We start from the raw sequence: 19875 nt of genomic DNA, 5'->3' as shown, positions 1-19875 counted from the left end.
TTGTAGTGTTTAGCTAGCCTTCAGGGTGAAAGCACCACATGTGTTTATACCCACTTGCTAGTTCTATTACTAATGTGCAAGAAATGGAGTCTGTCTACAATACATCAAAAGCTTTTGGTAAATAATGATGTTATGTCAATAACTGTTTCCTCACTCCTACAGGAACTGGAAATTTGAAGCTGTAATTCAGAGGATCTCCTTTCTTCAGATCTTAGGAGCCCTCAAAAACAGAAGAGATGGGGAGGGCGGAAGCCTCTAGAAATTTTACAAAGCCTGAGTCCACAGCAGTTAGTCCATGTTTGCCAACAAACATACTTTGCTCTCTCCAAAAAGTTATCCCTCACAAGATCATACAGCAAAATCTAGAACAACCTATTTTTTACGCAGTAGAACATCTGAGTGAAACAAAACCACAAGAAGTTAAATCCTCTTACATTGTAGATACAAGGCATATGTTAATTTCTTGAATTTTGTTGAACTCTCTTACAATTCTCATCCTATCTTCTGATTTTGTATTTCCATCAAGTCTTCGGTAATCTAGCCCAGACGCCATACAGTACTGCTCCAGCACATCTAGCAACTGGGGGGGGGGGGGGGGAAGGGGAGAGGAGGGGAAGAAAAAAGATCAAGTACTCATTGGTATCTTTTCAATTACATGTAATCACTAGTGCCATCTTTCTTGAATATTTCTTATAGGCAAAGAACCAAAAATTAGAGCAAATCTTCCCCATTTTGGTATCAAAGCCCTTGAATTTCTATAGCTGTGATTCTATAGCACTCTAAGGTGATTAATATTGGTCTGCTAGGGCCTCGTACTCCAACCCTGTCTGTCCATCCCACCTCTACATGATGTTGAGTCAGTTCACCTCAATAAGCTGCTATGCAACTTAAAACAGTGTCCTTCCATCTTAGCAAGTTAATGTGACTTTCGGTATGGTAAATTTGCACCACAGCCAACACAGAGAAACAGGCTAGTATGCAGTCAGAGTTTAGAGGCATGGAGTAACGGAAATTGCAGTAACCAGCAGACTGGTCCTGAGCACTGAACCACAGCTTAAACACCTAAATGTTAACCTGCAGTCTTCCTTACAGCCACAAAGTGATAAAATATTTAAGACTCTGAATTGTCATTCACAGTATTATAATGCCTTTTTTAGTGCTATCAATACAAATGTTTAAAGAAACCAATGTTATAGATTGCACCACTTCAAGAAACTCACTATTTCCTGACAAGAAAATTGTAGAGCAAGTCTCTAAAAGCAAAGTGCAAATACCACTCTAGCTCCAATTAAACAGCCTTAAGCTTAAAACAACTGGTTTGGTGTTTCAGTCTCAAAGCTGAAATTTGAGTACTGCTGATGGTCAAAAGCCAGCAAAAGAGGAAATTTAAATACTTTGCAGTGCTAACACAACAGTTGTATGATACTTCAGTCATATTTTGCAGTGCTGCTGCTCTAACTCAAGATGCACCAGCTGAATTCAGTATGAGCCAAACATACCTCAAGTACTAAAACAAATCTAAAAAGCTGTAAGGAAGTAAACAGAGTCTTACATCTATTTTGCAATCATCATTTTTATCACGAGATAACATAAGGTTTCAACGTGCTTCTGAAGTACTGTCTGCTGTCCTCCTCTATCATCATTTAGCACAGCACAGAGAGAAAAAAAGGTGGTTGACTGCTGTTTATGTCCTTACTGCTTTACACATCAGAACTTACTGCTGTGGTTAATCAATAAAAATCATAAGGAGCTCACCTTTGTGGAAAAGGAGAAAAGAAGAACTTTGTCCTTGTTTTTTCTAAAGTGATTTAAAAGCTGCTGAAGAACCTACAAAGGAACCACAGAACACAAGTGAAGAGATTTCATCTACAGGTCATCTCACACACACTTGTGTTTTCAGACTTTAAACATGCTATACTAATTGTTTGCAAAGCCAAACAGAGGCATAACAAAATAATTTTAACCTAACATAACAAAAATTTCAAAGGTAACAGAGATACTGAATGTATTCATTTTCCAGTGATCTCCAAGGTAATCATACCATTAACAGGTAAATTCAGAAGCTATTTGTATCAGTGCATAGACTGCAACAAAACGTTACTTATCTCATGCACGCTAGGTCAGGTCGCGAATTCTTGCTTTTAACAAATGTGCAGAATTCCCCTGAAAACAGGAAGGCCTGTTTAAGTTTTCTGTACTACATCTGAGTTCAGAACTTCTTGGAACTTGTCTTCTTAAAATAAGCAGTGAGACATACGCCCCTCCCTGCTCCCACTCTTGTCTGTTGCTCTGTTTACAGTAGGATCCAGCTTCCCAGACTATGCACAGACCTTGAAATGCCAATAATCCGCCCACACACAATGTTCTTCTGGTGGGGAAGCAAATAATCTAGAGCCGTGTGTATAACAGTGATACTGTTATTTTCAAAAGAAGCATGTCCACATCTGGCAGTGGCAGCTCCAGAGTACTGCGTAGAAGCAATACACAAAGGGGAAAGAGGAATTTTTTACACCGTGTCTGTAGTTTTCTCCCACTGGGCAATAAATATTTAAAAACTTGTGCTTTGTTTTCTTCTCCTAGTGATAAATACTTAAACTTTTAATTGACTCTAATTTCACTAAAAGCCTAACAAATCTTTGACTAGCAAATAATGAGGAGTGTTTATATTAATTTTACAGTTCTGGACAATATCTAAAATATAAAACAGCCATTCTACACCACTTATAAACCCATTTGTATATATTAGCCAGCACATTACAAGTGAAAACAACGTAGAACAAGATGTTTTACAATTAAACCAGGCAAAAATAAAAATATAAAACTGGATTTATTTTATTGGGAAAAAAAAATCACATCAGGTAATTGAGCAAGAGTTAAATCCATTCTGTTTAGCTAAATTAAAAAAAAAACAACAGTGACATGCTTTTAAAGCAGAAGGAATTTGGTTACTGTACTTCTGTTATTATCAGAGTAAAGTATAGGTCAAATAATTTCCTATGGGAGAACATAAAAACAAATCCGCCCAGTTTGTTTAAATAAATTGGATCAATGTCATGTCCATTGGGTTTTTAGCTATTCTAGATCATAAAGAACACTGAAAAGTAATGAATGATTTTGCACCAAAGAGAAATAAATTCTATGCTTGCACATCACAGTATTATTCTGAAATCTGGTAGCCTGAAAAAGTGAATATTTGTTCATGAAAAATAATAACTGATCGTTCCAAAACAAAAGTAAAGCATTTTTGTAACAGTTCATGTGAATTTACATCACTACACATTGTGAGTTGTTTGATGAAATTTTGCCTATCGCATCCGAGAATTCTTACATATATGTGTCCATACTAGATTATAGGATTTTTAAGCCTTCAAAACAATGTGTATTTGGGTTACGTTTATATTCAGTAGTGGAAGTCACTATTATTTGCAAGGTACTCCCCACAGACTTCCATATTCCTACTAAAATAATGACAATACGTTAAATAGAAATAACTATATAGGATTAATTTAAGGGTTTCATATTAAGAACAGTATTCCAAAACTCCACAAATGGATGCCTTTGGAAATATATATGTGTATCTTTAAAGAAGTGCCATTTCAACTGCTTTGACATTTAATAGACTATATGCTTTTAAAGTGCAATGGGCTATCTTAGACAGAATTTTAGCAAAACTATAGAAATTATCAGACAAGATAGCCTTGAGGATTACTGCAGGCTTTAAAACTACTTCTCCTTTCATTTACCGTACTTTTTCCAAACAGTTCCTGATGCTTTTGTATGGAGGGAGAAACTGCAATTTGCAATCTTTGCTTTTCAGAAGTAAAAGTGTAATTTGTTCTTATGGTCTGTAGTTCCCAAGTCTTTTTTTTTTTTTTTTTTTTTTTTTTTTTTTACTTCATGATGGAAAAATAGTGGTTTCCAAACAAGGCAGCACACCCCTTTTACTTCCATTCTCACATATTCAACTATTTCAGCTTAAATATCTAGGCATGAAATTCACCTCTGCAAAACAGCTACAATTACTTTGCTATCAGTTGTAACTGTTTTGCGCTTCATTGAAGAATCCATGTCTTTTTCCCTTTCTCGCTGGAATAAATTTAAAGTAAGTGCCAAAAGCTTTTCCTGTGCAAATATGCTCAACTGCAGAAGATGAATCACCTGTGCCAAAATTTCTGGGAAGTACATATTAAATTTTAATTAAAAGAACTAAATAATACCTACTATGTCTATGCTACCAGATGAAAGTTATGATAGCATTTCAATTAATTTCTATAATGTATCTACAGAACAGAAAATTAAAGCTACTACAGTGGCACAAGGCTATTAACGATGTTTTACTGTAATTAGTAAATATTCTATTTCTCAATAAGCACATTAAAAATACATAGTTTTCAAGCTCTAATATCTGATGACTCTCCTCCCTGCACTTTCTGACAGTAAGAGGTCCTTCTAAATGAAATATCCTCAAAATGACTCTGCTCAGAGAATCTAAAATAAAAATCTCAAACAGCTTCTGCTTTTAAAAAAAATCAGGATAGACAGTCGTGTCTCAGAAAACAAACCTCCAGTGCAATCAGCAGCAGTATTTGGGCCCCTCAGTACAAGAAGGACATCGAGGCCCTGGAATGTATCCAGAGAAGGGCTCCAAAGCTGGTGAAGGGCCTGGAACACAAGTCCTGTAAGGAGCTGCTGAGGGAACTGGGGGTGTTTCGTCTGGGGAAGAGGAGGCTCAGGGCAGACCTCTTTGCTCTCTTCAACTACCTGAAAGGAAGGTGTGGGGAGCTGGGGGTCGGCCTCTTCTCACAGATAACCAGTGATAGGACCAGAGGGAATGGCCTCAAGTTGGGCCAGGGGAGGTTCAGGTTGGAAATGAGGAGACATTTCTTCTCAGAAAGAGCAGTCACGCATTGGAACGGGTTGCCCAGGGAGGTGGTGGAGTCACCATCCCTGGGGTGTTCACCCCCAGTACCAGATACACATGGACCAATTTTTGGCAGTACAATTATTCTGAAGTAAAATTCAATGGTCTCAAAAAACCTTGTTTTTCAAAAATGGCTACTTGGCCCACAACATAAAACTTCTCTTTCCAGGCACTGAGGTACCATCATATTCTTCAGAATATTCAGACATATTTCCTGAAGTAACAAATGGTAATTCTAAGATAAATTCTATACAGTTTGCAATACACCGAAACAGGTGCTACAGATTTCCAAATGAAGCATCATAAACACGAAACCCGAGGTCATCAACAATGCAAAACCATACTATAAATCTACTTGGCTGTCATAAATGCAGCATTTGAAAATGCCTCCATTTTATAATTCATAAAGTAAAAAACAAAATAAACATGCAAGAACCCCTTGCAATAATAGATCAAAAGATCTTACGTCAGTGTCACTTCAGAGCCTGGTAAAATTATGGAGAAGATTGTTCTGGGAGTTACTGAAAAACACCTGAAGGACAACACAGTCATTCGTCAGAGCCTACATGGGTTCACTAGGGGAAGTTATGTCTAACAAACTTAATTTCTTTCTATGACAAGATCACTCAGCTAGTTGACCAAAGGAAGTCAGTCAATGTAATCTTTCCGGATTTCAGTTTGGCTTTCGACACTGTCTGTCCTCTGAGAGACAAAATGGACATCCTTCTGGACAAAACGACCAGAATGCAGTTAGATAAAAGCATAATAAAATTGGTGAACAATTGGTTCACGGGTTGGGCCCAGAGAGTTCTTGTAAATAGGGTTACATCAGGCTGACAACCTGTCACTAGCAGGGTTCTCCAGGGCTCCATTTTAGGACCAGTGCCTTCAATGTTTTCATAATGATTTGGATAAAGGACCTGAAGGTTTTTTGAGCAAGTTTACAGACAACATCAAATTGGGTGGAGCTGTTGACTCTATCGAGGGCGTGAGGCCTTGCAGAGAGATCTGGACAAGTTAGAGAGCTGGGCTATCACCAATAATATGAAGATTAACAAGAGCAAGTGCCAGATGTGTTTGCTGGAAGTGCTTGCACCTGGCAAGCTGCAACCTTAGGTGTACGTACAGGCTGGGGGATGAGAGGCTGGAGGGCAGCCCCACGGAAAGGGATCTGGGGGTTTTGGTTGACAGCAAGCTGAACATGAGCCAGCAGTGTGCCCTGGCATGCAGGAGGGCCAACCATACCCTGGGGTGCATCAGGCATGGCACTGTTAGCTGGTCAGGGACACGATTGTCCTGCTCTACTCTGTGCTGGTGCGGCCTCACCTTGAGGTACTGTGTGCAGTTTTGGGTGCCACAATTCAAGACAGACATAGAAACAGGCTCTTCACTGAGAGGGTAGTTGGTCACTCGAACAGGCTCCCCAGGTCAGTGGTCACAGCACCGAGCCTGCCAGAGTTCAAGAAACATTTGGACAATGCTCTCAGACACATGGTCTGATTTTTTTTGGGGGGTGATCCTTTGGGGACCCAGAAACCGGACTTGACAATCTTTGTAGGTCCCACCGAACTCAGATAATTCTATGATTCTATAATTATAGTTTCTTATGTTGGAGGAAAGAAAGGCCCACACTGCTTTACACTTTTGCCTACTACTAATACAATGTCTACAACTACTACAAAGAGTCTAAGCTGACTTTTTTTTTTTTTAAAGGTCATAGGGTAATAAAATGATCTGTGAAAAACACTTCAAAACTTCTTACTTTTCTACAGCATTTTATATTGCACTTACCTCTCATCTACCAAAAACACTGAAAAAACATTTTTCAAAATAAATGTTTCAAAAGCAAAAGACAGCTTTTAAAATCTAGTTTTCCATAAATACTTAATATAAACTGCATTTTCTTAAAACTGAAGTTCTCCATACCAGTGCCCTCCTTGTGAACATGCCTTTTTTTTTTTTTTTTTTTTTGCATTTATCCACAGTCTGTTTACCTCGAAATATATGAAGATTGATCTGTATGGACTGATTACATGCTAAAAGGTCAAAAATGAAATAAAAAGCATAATATAGTAGGGAGGAAAGTCTCTAGCGAGACAGAGTAAAGATCAGCATTAGACTACTCACTAAATCGCCATACCCAATATTTTTAATCATTGTTTTTCCTCATTTCATACTTATGTTGGGGGTGATCTATCCAAAAAAGTAAATCAAATCTTCACTTCTGTACTGATGGCATAGAGAACAATTTTTCTAACCAAGTGGATCTCCTAGATCTCAAAGTAAACATTCAGCCTGACATCTCAACAGTATCAAGCTCACAAGAAAGTTAACTTTCATGAGATAATTAACTTTATATTGCCTGTCATATACAGGCCTCTCTCATGTATGTAATAACAGAAAGATGTTGCTTGCATAACAACAAATCAATATAGTGATAGTAATCATCACTGCTAAAAAAATGTGACCTTGCTTCTGCCTCCCTCCAGCCCCAGCCAGCAGTTATAAACATCCTGGTTTACAAAGAAAGCAAATATACAGCATACCTCACTCTGAATAGCTTATTCTCCAGTTACCGTCGTCTCAGAAATACTCCTAAACCAGGTATAGTTTTCTTTTTAATTAACTACATTAAACACCTTTTTCAGTTATTCGTCCTGTTCCTCTCTATAACCAACCAGGAAAACTCACAGTTCCTGAAATGAGGAGTTTTACAGGTTTACACTTAAGATGTTTATTTTGATCACCTTTAGGCTGGCTCCTATGAGCTTCATTTGATGCCTCAAGGATTAGAAAAGACAATAAGTGCTCAGTACATCTTCACTAATTCCATACCACTCCTGGTTGTGTAGAACTCTATCATTTGGAATTTTTTCCAGGCTGGAGAGTCCCAGCCCACTTGGTTCCTTCCACCCATTAGGATTGACCACCTTTGCAACCCTGCTCTGAACCTTTTCAAGGTCTAACGCATTTTTTTTGAGAGAAGGGACTGGAGATAGCCAAAATACTAAAGGAGGCATAAGTCATTCAATTCATAATAATTTACTTTTGCTCTATTTCTCTTTCCTAAGTATTCCTGACTGGCACCAAGTTGTTGGTTTCATAGAACCACCTGTCATAACCCCAGATTCTCATTCTTGAGTGTCAGGGTCATTTCAGTGCCCATCACTAAATATGCGAAGCAAGTATTTTAAGGTATCAGTCTTAGCATCACAAATTACTCTTTTCTAGTCTTTGTATGATGCAACCCTGATCCAAGACAAGTGATCTCTGCAGTGGCACCACCACCATAAACAGAATAAGTAAGATAAAAAACATTAAGTATACATTTTCTTACACCCATACACTATGACAGATCTATTATTACCAATACTTATTTTTCCTCTAAAGAGTAGGTTTACCTTCATTTTTCCACTGTACTTTGGATCAGAAATTGTTTCAAAGGCTGCATCTTTGCTTAACCGCACGAAATCTGGAAAACTGGAAAAGACCTCGCTGCACACCCGTTTGATATGTGCTTCCTGAAAGAAAAGCAGGGAGTTTGAATAGGCATTAAAAATCACAGCTGCACTAGCTAACAGTAAGCCATGAAAGGAGTCAAAGAGGCTGAAACAATCTGCTGAAGCAACTCTACCAGAAAGAGTTATGTATTTTTATTCAGTTTGGTATAGAAGTATTGAATCACTCATCTCCTGGGTGTTTTGGTTTGCTTCATTTTAAAAAAGACAGAAGGTCCTAATGTGAAAGGAAGCAATCCAGTTGCTAGAGTGAGATGGTGAAGATTTCTTCTCTGGGGCAGAGACTGCAACAGGACTCAGTTTAAAGAACTCTTCACTTGGTGTTTGCATGACCCGATAGTTGTGTACCAGAACTTCTCCTGTCTCTGTTACTGTAATTGCATTTCTACAGTCCCATTGATATAAAAGAAAACAGTACGGGAATTGCAATTGAACTGCTCAAAAGCCAAATAAAACTCTACTGCTAAAATTTGGATAGATCACACATGTTACGTCTCTTTTTCCAGAGGATCAGAAAATATCTCATCTGTCAACTAAGAATCACTATGAAATGTTTTTACAGCAAAAACTACATATACAACACAAAAAAAACACGTGCGTATTAACTACATACGGCCCTGGGCACTAACAGTAACACTTCCTAAAAAACAAAACTTTTTCGATAGAACAAACTTGCCAAAATTTGCTAGGACTTTCTCATTTCCTTTCCTTTGTGGTTTCTGAGAGGAAGTGATAACATCCCTGATACCTTTGATCATTTTGGGATATTAAGGTGCACCAGAAGTATTTTTTAAAAACCTCTGCCTTTTGTGGTTACTTGCCATTGTAACAAGAGAAACTGATACTGTTCTCCCCTTGGTCTGCCAAAACATTTCTCATATTATTTACAGAAACTCATCTCTGAAAATAAAATTCTAGAGAAAAACATAAATAAGCAATTAGAATGTGTTATTTGCACAAAGATAAGTAAACGCTTATAATAGTAAACACTTCGTAAACATTTCTAATAATGCTATTTCTGTTGCATTTATGAGAAATCACTAAAATGACTCTTTCTCCAAGAGTTCTTCAATTTTAATATAGACCCTGTTTCCAGATAATCATCAATTAAATAAACATTCCATTGTGTGCCATCTCTACTGAATAATGGCTGCATTCTAAGTTACTGAATGGAAAGAGAATTTTGCAAAATATCTGAATTACAGTTAGTTAAGACGGAGAAAGAAGACAGCAGAAATTTTTATTCAAAAGTTTTCACCCCATTTTCCACAAGTTCACCTGTTTAAAACTTCTGAAACTAACCTGCTGCTTGCTAGTGTTGTCTGTCTGCAGCAGTGCAGCATGATTTGCAACTTTCTGTAGGATTGTCAGGTAGCTGAAGCGCAGTGACTTAATTGTTTCACCATAAGCATTGGCCTACAAGAAACAAACAAACAAGAAACAACGACTGATGCAACCAAATACTCCTGAAAATAAGAAAAGCTAAAATACCATTCTAACAAGGCTCAATGCATTAGCAATTCTGCATAGCGCTAAAATTGATTCCAAACTGATGCATGCTGTATTTCTAAGAAAAATGCAGCATGTTTTTCTTCCTAGCTTTGTGGTCCTTTCAATTGAAAACATCGTCTCAAAAAGAAAAAAAAACAACTATGTTCACTCTTTGCTAAATACTTCAGATAGCATGATATCTGCAGAAATTAATATAACCAAGAATTCCATGGTAGGCAAAACAACAGTAACCTTACAACTGATGTAAATGTAAATCAAAGTAGAGTTGTTTGAATGACTTCTTACCCTACAACTGCTTATTTTACTGCAAAAATTTATAAGGTTTCACAAACAACTCAAGTAACATAATTCAAACAACTTGAAACGTTCTACAATGCAGCAGCAACAGCAGCAGGTATTTTTCTGATTATGGTTGGCTGTTTTGACCAATACTAGTTTTCCCTTCCCTGCTCAGGTTACTAAATTTCATTGTTAACTTTGGAATAAGACAGTCTGTAAGACCTCTCAAGTATCCCCAGACCTGTCTAATGCCCTCTGTCAATCACATTCTACAGCATTTTACTTTTTTCTATAAAACATCACAATAAACAAGAGCTTGCAAAGAGCTAATGGCAGTATTCATGGCATACTTCAATGGGCTGACATTGTTTTTAAATAAAGATGCAGAAGACTAAATAAACTACATTACTGGGATGGGAAACAAACAAAAAACAAAAACCCAATACACAAGAACCTAAATAGGCCAGAAGTAAAACAGGGAAAAGCAAGTGTGAGATATATACTTCTAGGTGTTTAAAATACTTCCTTAACCTGAGTCTACTAAGAGATACAGAGAAAACGAACACAAAGCTGGATTAATCAACATTAAAGAAGAAGGAAGGAATCTGCAGAGCTGTTCCTAGTGAACAACATTCTGCTTGCATTGTAAGATGGCTGTTGTCACAGTTCTCCCTTCAGTAAGATAAATCAAAGCACATGTATAGTGGCAAAGAAAGACATGACCTAACTGCAGTCATGACACAGTCAAAGCCCAGACAATCTGCTGGGTCCAGGTTGTCTCTAATTTGCATCTTCTGCACTGACCAGTTAAGGTGCATGGTAGCAACATACTTGACACATATTGAACATCCCAATGTATTACCCTTTCCAATGTCAACTGTATCACAGACGTACTTAATACAACGCATCCCAAATTTACTGTATTAATAATGACTACCTGCAGAGCAGCTAACTGCTTATTAAGGCAGTTAGCAAAGCCCTAATTTTACCATGATGAAATCTCCAATGTTTCTAGTCGGATTTCCCAAACTGACGGCCAGACAGCCACTTCAATCTACTCGCTTTCAGCAGGGAGCCTATTGAGAAAATTCAACTACTGCTCAAATCTGGAAGTCTTATGTTCTAAAATTCAGACAGTGCAAATTCTTACTTTGTAACAACAGTGCTTCCTTTTACGGCCGCTGTTGCAGCTACATGGCTCTCCTGCTCTTAATACTAAGCTTACATCCTCTGTCTCCAGCACAGCCTGGTATATTGCTTTCTGGAATTCTGTCAGGGAACAGTACACCATCTGCCAAAGAGAAAACCCCAAAAATACAATTACATGCAGCAAACAATAAAAGCAAAGAGCATTGCATCAAAAGACATAAAGCACAGAACACTGCAAGTAGAAAACAGTAATATATTTGCTCAAATAGTTACAGGAATTTATTCTATCCCAAATGAAAAAAACATCCGCATTTTGACACAAAAGTAGTATGAAACAGTATCCAAAAGGTGCATAAAATTGTTTTATCCCCTCCCAAAATTCTACAAAGAATATTAATGTCAAGCTATAATAACTTGCAGTTAGGCTTCTATAAACCTTTCAGTATGGCTTTCGTGGAAGGGTAAGAGGAGGGAAGAGTGAGAGAGAGAAATGTGTAATCATAATTAAGGATTCCCCTGTGCTTTGCCAGTTGCTTAATTTGCCCTTTCCTCTTCTTAGGCACTAGCTGTTTGTAGGGCAACACCACAGGCAGCACAAACAGAATAAGCACTGAGAAGGCAAGGATCTACACAGTGCTATGGCCAAAATTCTTATCCCTCCTCTCAGAGACCATGGGTGGCATCTCCATGACATCTTTAGTCTTAACCAGCAGGAGACAGAAATCCCAAGATCATTCCTTAACCCAGGCCACCCACAAAGCAACAGCAACATGCTGAGCTATAATAATACAGCAGTAACTTGAACATATACTCACATTAACAAGAGAATGAAAAGAATAAAACCTGCTAGATTTAGAAAGGCAACTGACTGACATTTGTGTTAATCTTTCCTTTAGAAGACAGCTTAGACATTATTATTATAATCTAAGGATGAAGAACAAATACCAAATTTTGAAAACAAAAATATTTTCAAATTAATGTATTCATCTACTTAGAAGGAAATATATCTAATAAGAATTAATTAGAACTCTTAGCTATAAAGTATTATTATTGTTTATATGATGTTTGCAATAGCACTAGATGAACAGGATTACAGACCTATTAATCATTTAGTCTGGGAATTTTTCTTCTACTTAATGATTGACAATGAGAGTTAAAAAAGACTAAAAGCAAGCTGTTCTACATACAATGTATCAAGTTGCGAATTCAGAAGTCCTACATCAAATTTCAAGAGATTTACACACATTGCATTGGGTTTGCAAAGGTAAGCACAGAAGTGCACACAAAATAGATGTGTAAATCACTAGTCAGAAGTCTAGCTGAGCATTTTCATGCTTGATTAACTCCATTTCAACATGCAATCATAGTAATTATGTGAACAAAGCACACTACTGCATGTGCATTTCTTTCAAGGCTCTGGATTCTTCTTATATTCATAACTCCAAAAGAAAACCACGAACTATTAGAGGCATGACAAAAGAGAGAAAATAGTAAAGAAGAGAGATATTCATTAGCATTGTATTTGAAATGTACAGGCACTCTTACTCTGTCTTCCTTTTTTGGCAATTGATCACTGATAAGCGCTTTAGTACGTCTCAGAAACCAGCCAGACATTTTTCTTGCTAGCTTCGCCATGGCCTTACGACCTGTTGCTAGCTCTCTTTTAGTTGCAGTGTGCCTCTGACCATGCTCCACTGGATCAGAAAATTTCTTCTTGAAATGCATTCTATTACCCAAAAGTCCTGGTACAGCCCTGTTAAAAAAAAAAAAAAAAAGAAAAAGAAAAAAGTAGGGAAAAAAAGAGTGGGGCAGGGGGTTGGTCTTGAAGGAATAGCAGCGTTTTCTTTACACCAAGACTGCCTATCCCTTTCCACTGATTACAAAAGCATACCATAAATTGTTTTTGGCTAACAGCAAGAGATGTTAAATTAGCAACCAGTAAGGAAATGAATACAAGTGGTGTATATAAATAGAAACATACACTACTTCCAAACATTCCATTTTTTTCTTTATTATTGTGATCCTCAAATTTTAAAGACGTTCCCCTTAGGAAAAGGCATGCCGTCTCCAGAAATCTACAGCTCAGCAGACCTAGTCACAAGCATACAGAAACTCCAAACTCCAAGGCTGCTCCTGTTTAAGAGCTTAAATAGGAAGCTAGACTGTCACATTTTCAATTTTTACTGTTCTTATTAAAAACAGACTACACAGATACTACAATTTACTGAATAAAATTTCAAGAAACCCAACAGGAACATGAGTTTAGTAATCACTGGCAACGCTATATATTGGAACAACTCATCAACAACATCAGCATCGTTTTAATGGACCAGATGCAACACTAAGCTTAGCGTTAAAGAATTTCTTTCCTGACATTTCACTTCAGCCTGGATTTCCTTAAACTTGAAGAACGTTTCCTTTGTTCTGCCTTTGTAAAGTATCCCCAGTAAAGCTTCTATGTTTGGATTTATATCTAGGATTTCCACCTCTCCCTCAGAAGTTTCCTTGGACAAGACCGCTGCATTGTAAAATTTGCGCTTGTTCATTTTGAAAAGCAGCAAAATATTATTACTTCCAACTTCCAAGTATGTCAGAATGACCTGCACATATTGGACAAAACAAAGGCATGATGTCATTCAAAGCTGTGTAATCTTTCTCAACCTACTGTGTGGAAGGGAGAAGAGCAAAAAAAGAGTGTCCTTAGAAAAGAAAGATAAATGAAGGGGAAAAAAAAAAAACTAAATGCTTCCCAAATTCCTCAAAGAAGGAATCATAGAATAGAATGAATCATAGAATGACTTGGATTGGAAGGGACCTCAAAGACCATCTAGTTCCAACCTTCTTGCCATAGGCAGGGATGCCACCCACTAGATCAGGTTGCTCAGGGCCTCATCTAACCTGACCTTGAATACCTCCAGGGACGGGGCATCCACAACCTCTCTGGGCAACCTGTTCCAGTGCCTCATCACCCACTAAACTAAGGAAGGTTAAGAGGAACTCCAAATCTATTAAATTCCTGCAAAATACATATTACAAGTGGATCTAGCAAGAGTTTACTTCAAATTCATATATGGAAAAACATTTACATTCTCACAAATACGCTGTATTTTCTTGTCTTGTCAGAGACGAGTCCAAATCCAGCTCTATCCCAATCTCACTGCATAATTAAGATATACAGGTGTTTTACCATAAAAAAAAAAGATATTTACCAGTCCATAACACACCAAAGTTCCTTCATATTGTTTTGAAGAATGGTTCCAGTAAGGCCTATGCGAACACTGCATTTTAAGGACTTCATGGTTTGAGTTATTTGAGCTTTTGGATTCTTGATTCTATGCGCTTCATCCACTATGACAGCAGACCACTCTACACTGCAGAAGAGCAGAAGAAATACTGTCTTAACTGAAACTACGTATCCCATCAGTCCACATACACATAAAAGTTGACATCAGTCACACACATACCCCTGATAATTATAGCCTAAAAATATGTAGTTTTTTGTATTTTACATTGTGTTATACAAAGCAGTTTCCTCATATTCTGTTTGTTTAGTAAATTCAGTTGCCATAGTTAAGTATAACAGCTAAAATGCTTAGACAAACAGATGAACCAATGTCAACTCTTATCAAACGTTTTCTGTGAAGAAAGCTTTCCATCTCCGAAGCAATCGACTACAGCACATCTCGCCAGCACTACCAATCAGCACATCTTACCAGCACTAATTCCACTCATTAAGATTTAGAAAAAATTGAATAAATCTCTTACTGTGAACTTCTGAGCCATGATTAACATAGGTATGCCTCATTTTTTCCTCCCCAAAAAACTATCCACTGTAACTAGAAATAGGCTCAAAGCATTTCTAACTGCAGTTTCCTAAATGAAAGCATCGCGCAACTTCAATATCCATACAAAACCAATATGGCAGAGGTGTCTTAGAATTTCAGGATTTTGAGACCAAGAGGCATATAACTGCAGAAGCAGGGACTGAATGATAGTTTGCAACCAGTTCAAGTATAAAATTTGGAGGCAAAATGAACTGTATACTGTGATATAAATTTCAAATCATCAAGTCCCTAGGAAGAAATTTAATAATTTTATAAGATTGCTTTATATATATGAATGAATATTTCAAACAAATTCTTTGTTATTTGAAGCAGCAAAAAGATGAAGCAGACACATTTATATAAAACCTTTTTCCTGAGCAGGTCTTATGCATTTTATGTGACTACTGTGAAAATTATCTTGTAACATTTTTGATGCCCACTAAATACTCATATCCAAGTTTCTTACATTCCTAAAGTCTGCTAATAACTTAATTTACATGAAGAACAGAGTCTATGTATTCTTTCTTTCTCTTTACAGAACTTCTATATACCCAATCTAAAACTTGGCTAACTTCAAGGATATGAAATTAGCTATGAAGAGCTTTCACAGCTGACCTATTTATTACAAAAGCTTGAAAGTCAACTAGAGCATTTGAGAACAAAATCTTGTCAAGCCATCCTTAGTAATAATTACTTAAAACCAGCCTGAGGCCAATCCATCATTCTAGCTAAGCATGACACTTCTCAGTGTCAAAAGAATATCAAGCCCATCTACTCACATGCTCTGCAGAAATGGTTTGGTAAATCCATACACTAAAGCAATGTATTTATTCACACGTGGGAACTGCTGTGCTGACATGGGCTGTGCACATGCACCTACTTCCTGGCCATTGGCTATTCAATCTCCAAGTGTGAAGAATTCCTCAGAAAGACAACAGGAAGAAGAGAGGGTACTGCTAGCATAACTCCTTTAGTCTTCTCCTATCTGCGCTTCTTTTTCAGCCCTGCACACAGACAGATCTGGAGATCAGATTGTTTTGGTGATGGCTGTCCAGAACAGCAGGACACTGGGGCCCTGGGCCTTTCCCATCACCTGGCACGAGAAGGTCTGCAAAGCCACTGACAAACAACACTAGCTGCTAAGGGCAGGCTGCTACTACTAACAGAGAGCTGTTCATGCAGCTTGTACCCTACTTCCAAGATGAAACAGGGAAAGAGGACCACTAGGATCACGTGAAAAGCTAAGTACTCCCAAATATAACAAAGGGAAAGGCAAAACTCCTTATTTTAAAACACTGGCAGCCATGAGGCAAACAAAGTAGGACTTCTAATATGATCTAATCTCGTAAAGACTTTGATTCAGCTAAGTCGATTGTGTATTTAAAACTGGACACCCATATACCCCCCCTCGTATATCTAAGTTTTTAGGACTCAGACATTTCATCAAGCAGGTGAAAAATACAAATAAGAAGGAAAACACCTTGTGAACATTTGCTAAGAAATTCTGCAACTCTTTTTCCTTAAACTCTATTGAAACATAGAAATATCTTCTGCATATCTTTATCTACCACTGTTTCAGGAACGCAATTCCTGCAGTTGTTAGAGAACACTTTGTGAATGGGTTAAACAGCAAAGACTAGTTTTATGAAAACTATTCAAACACTTCTCCCAAGCATCCTATCACAAAGATAGTATAGGGTAAACTTTCTGAAGACATTTAAATGGGATTCACTTCTTCCATGCAATGAGTCATTGGATTTAACAGTAAATACATCACACAGAAAAAATATGTACTTTCAAGGAATAACACAGAATAAAACAGACATTTAAAGCTGCACATGTAGAAAAATGCATTAAAATCATTACCCGTTAAGTTCATCTAAATACAAGCGAAGTGTCTCGTATGTTGTAAGGGCAACTTCACATTTCCCCTGCTTGATGCGGCTCAAGTCATCATCCTTTTTACTGCCATGTAAGATGGAGACTTTGAAGTACCCCCACGTGTCTAACTCATCCTTCCAGTTGTACAGCACTGAAAGAGGGGCCACTATGAGGAAAGGCTGAAAACAAATAGCCGTTACAGTATTACTGAAAATCTTCAACACAGAACTTTCTCAATAAGGAATGTCAAAATCTTGAGATTTATTTTACTACTTTGTAGTTTGAACTGTTTAATTGTGTCACTTCAAGGCACAGTACAGAAAATATCTGAACACTCAATATAAATTCAAAAGTAATAAGTTTACTGATTGTGTAAATACTACAGGAAAAAAATCACTGTAATGCTACAAAAATAGCCAAAGTAGTACTGGTATTTATTCAAATTATACTCAATCAACAGCAGTAAGACATGATATACTATCACACTGCTTTGTTATAGCATCTGTATCCATATACCATTTAACGTTTTACAGATGCTAAAAATAGAAGAATGAAGAAGTTAAGCAGCTTCCTCCAACCCATAATTCTGGTCAATACATGACTAAAACAGAAAGCATAAAAAAAAAAAATTAAAGAATCTGTATAATTCATTTGTTATCACAGAAAAATAACACCAGTGAGATGGGAAGGGACCTCATGAAGCTTCTAATCCAACTTTCTGGTCAAAGCAGAGGCAACACTGAATCCAGACAAGGTCATTTACAGCTTTTCCCACTCAGGTCTTGAAAACACTCCATCCCTCGATGGACCTGTCTCTGTGACATGTTCCAATACTTAATTGCCTCTGGAGTAGAATTCTTCCTGTCCTGTAGCCAGTCAGAAGCACCCCTGTTATCTCACATTACGTGCTATCCCTTCACCTCTTCCTGCTTGCCTGAATTTCTCTGAATGGTTATGAACCCATAACCATTGTTCACAAAGCTATCGTCATACAGGTCGTTCTGCTAGTCAAATATTCCAATCATTCCAATAGCATAAGCATTGAACAACAGAAATTGCATGGGTCTTCTGACGTGTAAGATTACAAACGTCCTATTTCTCTCATTCACACAGAATAGTTACATATATCCCTATTTGCTGTAACAGTATTTGATTACATAGATGATCAATCAACCTTACTTATGACATTACAATAGTCATTCAAGACAACAGGCAGGGTCACAAGAATATTAGCAATAACTTTTCCAAATACATGCATTAGTCTTAAATATTTAAAAGTACTGTTAACATATCCACTCATATACATACAACATTTGTTGTAGTTTAGGAACAAAATCACACAAAACTATTATGTTCTGCTCACTGACACAGACTTTTTAAAGTACCTTAGCCACAAATCTCAGCCAGATACTTCCAAATGTTTTGCACTAGTACATACTGAGAGTATTAACAGACTAGGTAACTGTTAGACAATGTGCTGTGACAATCTGGAAAACTGAAGGCTTCCCTGACACATCCAGAAAGGCCATGAACCCCTAACCTACTAAATTAACTAAACATTGAAAACCAACATACGAGAACTCCTAAAGCAAACAAACAACAACAACAAAAAACAACTACTGCCTTTTATCAAAATCCTTAAAGGTTTATCATTAAAAGATGTACCTTCTTAGGACTATACTTGGATTCTTTTTTCATTGTCCTCCGTAAAAATTCTGGCATATTATTTTCAATATCTTCACGTGTTCCCTTCTTGTGCAACACTGCAGCCAGAAACGAAATGACCTTGAGAAAGAAAACAATTCTCAGCAATTATGTAAAAAAATACAAACAGAAAATGAACAAGTTCCACTGAAAATAAACATTTCAGACAAAATCCTGTATGGGATTTAGTATTTTTATATATACTATAGTATTTATATATTTATTTTATTTTAAATCAATCTCAGTTTTTAAAATGGAAACCACTCCCCTTGGAGAATCCTGAATTTACAAGGGCATTTATAAATTTATGAATTGCTCTATTTTGCTCTTTAATCTTTTAAGTAGAAATGTCTCAAAATTACAGAAGAAATGATAAAGAAGACAGGAAAGGATAAGGCACATCTTGCAGTTTTCCTGGACATGAAGGGCACATGAGTGTTGGATGAGGAGAGAAGGAAAAGATGCTTGTTAACCGTACTCCAACCCTACTTCTGCAAAAGGAAGAGGTTTCTGGTATCTGGCCAGAACATTTAAATCTGTAACACCCACTTGGGACAAATGACATCCATGCAGCTAAGCAGCAGCAAGAACCAATATATCATCAGAGAGGTGCCCTTCTTTTGAAAGTTCACCGGGCTCCCTTTACTCAGAACAGCCAGGACTTTTGCAGCTGCTTCACAGCTGCTCATAGCAAGGCAGAGGTAAAGCTGTCAGCTGTTGATTTCAAAAAAGAAAAAAAAATTGCCAAAGATTTCTCTCTCCAGTGATGGGGGGGAATAGCCAGCCAAGAGCACAAGAGTTGGTTGAAAAATATCTGAAAAGATTAGAGTTAGATGAGAAGAACACAGGGAAACCCATCACATATAGGTCTCGATGGGAAAAAGATATATGGAAAAAGTAATTGAATGCATAATATTTCATATATACTGAGACTAAGAGGCAAGCTTGCACATGTTGTTTGACTTTACTATCTTTTTACATCCTATCAAGAATAAGAATAAAATTCTATCAAACAAACTCTGCATGTGCCTTCCAGATCCTCCAGTTTCAGAACAATTATGTATCACACATTTGTAACAATAGCAAA

General features: G+C 37.2%; 1 protein-coding gene across 5 annotated transcripts in view; it reads right to left on the bottom strand.

The window, feature by feature from the left end:
• ERCC6L2 (ERCC excision repair 6 like 2) overlaps positions 1 to 19875 on the bottom strand; it is a 183878-nt gene that overhangs the window by 29855 nt on the left and 134148 nt on the right. For 4 of the 5 annotated variants that reach the window (XR_007709247.1, XM_035565238.1, XM_035565239.2 and 1 more), the window contains exons 3-11: positions 18750 to 18869; positions 17070 to 17263; positions 14589 to 14750; positions 12925 to 13132; positions 11381 to 11521; positions 9742 to 9855; positions 8323 to 8442; positions 1756 to 1827; positions 435 to 580 (exon numbers count right to left, since the gene is read on the bottom strand). The exons of the other annotated variant lie outside the window; for it this stretch is intronic. Coding sequence is in view for 3 of the 4 variants with exons in the window: in XM_035565238.1 (XP_035421131.1) it covers positions 435 to 580; positions 1756 to 1827; positions 8323 to 8442; positions 9742 to 9855; positions 11381 to 11521; positions 12925 to 13132; positions 14589 to 14750; positions 17070 to 17263; positions 18750 to 18869 (1277 nt within the window). In the remaining variant the exon portion in view is untranslated. The remainder of the gene's footprint in view (positions 1 to 434; positions 581 to 1755; positions 1828 to 8322; positions 8443 to 9741; positions 9856 to 11380; positions 11522 to 12924; positions 13133 to 14588; positions 14751 to 17069; positions 17264 to 18749; positions 18870 to 19875) is intronic. 5 annotated transcript variants of the gene reach the window in all.

This window comes from Cygnus atratus, chromosome Z (genome assembly GCF_013377495.2).
Source record: "Cygnus atratus isolate AKBS03 ecotype Queensland, Australia chromosome Z, CAtr_DNAZoo_HiC_assembly, whole genome shotgun sequence".
In the NCBI taxonomy this organism is placed as follows: domain Eukaryota; kingdom Metazoa; phylum Chordata; class Aves; order Anseriformes; family Anatidae; genus Cygnus; species Cygnus atratus.
This window is presented reverse-complemented; position numbering and strand designations above follow the sequence as displayed.